The 3612-nt window shown below is 38.7% G+C and overlaps 1 protein-coding gene across 1 annotated transcript; it reads right to left on the bottom strand.

Annotated features, from left to right (window-relative positions):
- Nucleotides 1–1973: 1973 nt before the first annotated feature.
- On the bottom strand, nt 1974–3231 carry LOC136248006 (E3 SUMO-protein ligase ZBED1-like). The gene is made up of 2 exons (XM_066039824.1): nt 3064–3231; nt 1974–2843 (listed from the first exon to the last, which is right to left on the bottom strand). Exons 1-2 carry the CDS (start codon nt 3229–3231, stop codon nt 1974–1976), a joined length of 1038 nt encoding a protein of 345 aa, XP_065895896.1.
- Between the last annotated feature and the right edge of the window lie 381 nt (nt 3232–3612).

Genomic DNA, 3612 nt, shown 5'->3' with positions numbered 1-3612 from the left:
CGCATAATGCAGCCACCTCTTTAAAAGGCAAGGTTAGAAAATTTTGTCCCTACGGCCTGAATAATGACCAGTTTTCATTGTACTATTAGTGATTAGTGATCATGGGGGATTATTTATTAAGATACTAAGATATACAAACGCTACAACCTCTAAATATAACAGTAAATTTTTTACCCTGGTCCAATGTCTCGTAATAATCGTGACTTCGTGAGAGACTCTACCAGTGTGACAAATACATGTTTATCATGATATGTGCTAATCGCCTTTTTACAATTAAGTTTTACAACACAAATACATGTATAGTTAAACTCACCAATTGCGACTAAATCCCTTCAACACGAAAAGACAAGTAATGAAACAACCTTGGAGACAACAGCCACACAAGCCTATTCTGGTGCGTTTATTTAGTAGTAATATAAATTTTAAAGGCGTTTATTTACAACAGGACATAATTACGCGCCCCTCTATTGTCTCTGTACATACTTGCCTTTTCTTTACTATTCTCATTTCATTTCACAAGATCTCTTGGCAGGGGCGTAGCTTCTTCACTTGAATTAGTCAATACTTGAAGTAGATCGAGATACTCTAATAGAACAGTCACATTTCTACAAGTGCCATATTTTTATATTGTAAAGTCTGTAAGTAGCTAGTAATTTAAACTATACAATCTGATGCTAAGCAGAAGTTGTAACTATGCTAAATATTGATTGCTGTGTTACAGCTGTTTTGTGACTGCTCTAATAGAGTATCTTGATCGTTTCAATGCAGTACAAGATGAAAGGCAAAGTGTTGTTAAGGGTTTACTAGTTAAAATGGGTGTTAGTTGACTGCAGTTGCATGCCACTAACAGGGCCGTCCAGAGAAATTAGAGGGCCCAGCGAAAAGAGTTAAAGAGGGGCCCAGGGAAAAGAGTTAAAGAGGGGCCCAGGGGCAAGGAAGGGTCTAGATCCTGACTGCTCTATTAGAGTATATCGATCTTTCTTTAAACAGGTATTCAAGTGGCCCCTTTCGGGCTGTGGCAGGGGCAAATACCCCAGTTACCCCCAATGTGGGCGGCCCTGGCCACTAAAATTACAGTTATATTTTAATATTCTGCCACTGTAATCTGGGGTTTCTGTCAAAACCATGGAAACTCACCTACTGTTATCAACAGTGCATTGCTTATTCTAACAAAAAGTATTGAAATCCCATCCAAAAACAGCTTATAGCTGTAAAAAAAGTGCGCGTCCAAGTAAAGCAGAGTTAACTGCGACAAAAAGTTATGATATCATAATGTGGCCATGTGCGAGGTGTGCAAGTTGTAAAATTAATATTAGCTAATCAGATAATACAATGTTATTGTTAAAGTGTTAATGAGAACTATGTGATGCTGCTAGTTTTTAAGTGTGTGAGCATCTTCATAAATGCCACATAAATTTAATTCTCAATAAAGCAATGTGTATAGATTCTCTGATAGTAATAAATAGTTTGAGTTTGGCCACCTTTCCTTTGTTCGTAGCATTGCTGTATACAGGAAAGGTGGCCAAACTCAAACTATTTATTACTATCAGAGAATCTATACACATTGCTTTATTGAGAATTAAATTTATGTGGCATTTATGAAGATGCTCACACACTTAAAAACTAGCAGCATCACATAGTTCTCATTAACACTTTAACAATAACATTGTATTATCTGATTAGCTAATATTAATTTTACAACTTGCACACCTCGCACATGGCCGCATTATGATATCATAACTTTTTGTCGCAGTTAACTCTGCTTTACTTGGACGCGCACTTTTTTTACAGCTATAAGCTGTTTTTGGATGGGATACTTTATTACAAATGCTCTGCACTAATGGCTTCACTGCTGAAACACTCACCCTCTTCTCTGCAGCAAGTGCATCTGTTAGTTTTCGCAATGGTTTCAGCACAGAAATCATTGAATCAATGACGTCAAAGTCTAGAGATGATAGTAAATTGACAGATTTTCAATCAGTTGCTAACACAACACAAATGGATCTCTGTTGCTCAGAAATCCGAGCAATCATGTCATAAGTTGAGCCCCATCTTGTTGTACAATCTGTCTTCAATTTATGAGCTGGTAGGTCATTTTCTGCTTGAGATTTTGCTAGATCACGAGTTTTTTTCCAACTTTGTGAAAACTTTGCAATAACTTGACGACACACTTGTAGAACTTCTTCAATGGAGTAGTCTCGGAGGCCTTTAGATATGGCTAAGTCTAAATTGTGGCCAAAGCAGCTTAGCCTTGTCCACCTCAACAGCCTACATGCTAACTTGATATTCGAGCCACTGTCAGTTGTTATGGCAACTTGTTTCTCTGCATCAAGACCCCATTCATCAAGAATCTCCAGCAATGATTCTTTTAAATTCTCTCCCGTGTGATCCTCTACTATATAATGAGTACACAAACAAGCACTTCGTAATTGCCACTCAGGTGTTATGTAGTGGACTGTGTAGCTTAGAAATGGATCCTTAGCACATGATGTCCAGAGATCAGTAGTTGCTGAGAAGAAGCTGACTTCAGTACTAGAAAATGTACGCTTAAGTTTATCATAAGTTTCACTAAATAATGTAGGTATAGCAGTGCGACTGAAGTAGTTACGACCAGGCAGCTCATACCTAGGAGCAAAAGCTTTCAGCATACGTTTAAATCCGGGCTTTTCAATAGCATATTCAGGTTGAGAATCTTTTGCAAGCCAATAGGTCACACTTTTAGTCAACCTTGCATGTTCCCTAGAATTGGTTGCTAGTTTCTGTCCCCTCAACAAAGCTTCTTTGATTAATGTTTGATTTGAGTTTTGTTGGATGCTACTCTGTTTTTTCGATTGTGATGATTTCTGAAGGTCAGCATACAAATCAGGGTGTTTGGTTTTAAGATGAGAATATAAATTGCTAGTGTTACCTAGCTTCGCACGTACCTCCGCAAAACACTCTCTGCAAACAGGCTTGTCCACTTCCACAATCCTCCCGTCTATTTGTCTTAACCCAAAATGGCGCCAAACATCTGACTTTGTTCTTTTTCGCAACTAAACTGCACGCATTGCTAGTATTACTCACAGACGTTATAGAGTTGATGACAGCTCCACTTGATACGTGGTCGATAGAGGTACTACTATTACCAGGGTCATCTAAGTATTCTTCTTCAGCTTCATTTTCTTCTTCAAACTCATTATCCGCATCAGAAAAATGACGACGATAACCACTCATCCGAGTCGCTGCCTCCATTATCTACTGCTGACAAATAACTCGCTACAATGGCAGCGGTGTGACGCTGTCCCGCCATGTTTTAGTATTGTTTTGCGGTGGTATACGGACGGTAATTGTGATAGCGCGATAATATCGTTACCAATTATTTTTCGCAATACTGGTATCGTGTCAATGTAATATCGCGGTTTTGCGATATAACCGAGATACCGCCCACCCCTATCTACATGATGGTTTCCTTGTAGCTGAACTCTCCACAAGGTAACTTCTTCTAGCTGATCTCTCTACAGGGAGATTTGTTTGTAGCTGACCTTTCTACAGGGTGATTTTTTTTGTAGCTGAACTTTCTACATACAAAGTGATTTGTTCTAGCTGGTCTCTCTACAGGATGACTTGTTTCTA

The sequence above is a fragment of the Dysidea avara genome, chromosome 2 (genome assembly GCF_963678975.1).
Source record: "Dysidea avara chromosome 2, odDysAvar1.4, whole genome shotgun sequence".
NCBI classification, from domain to species: domain Eukaryota; kingdom Metazoa; phylum Porifera; class Demospongiae; order Dictyoceratida; family Dysideidae; genus Dysidea; species Dysidea avara.
This window is presented reverse-complemented; position numbering and strand designations above follow the sequence as displayed.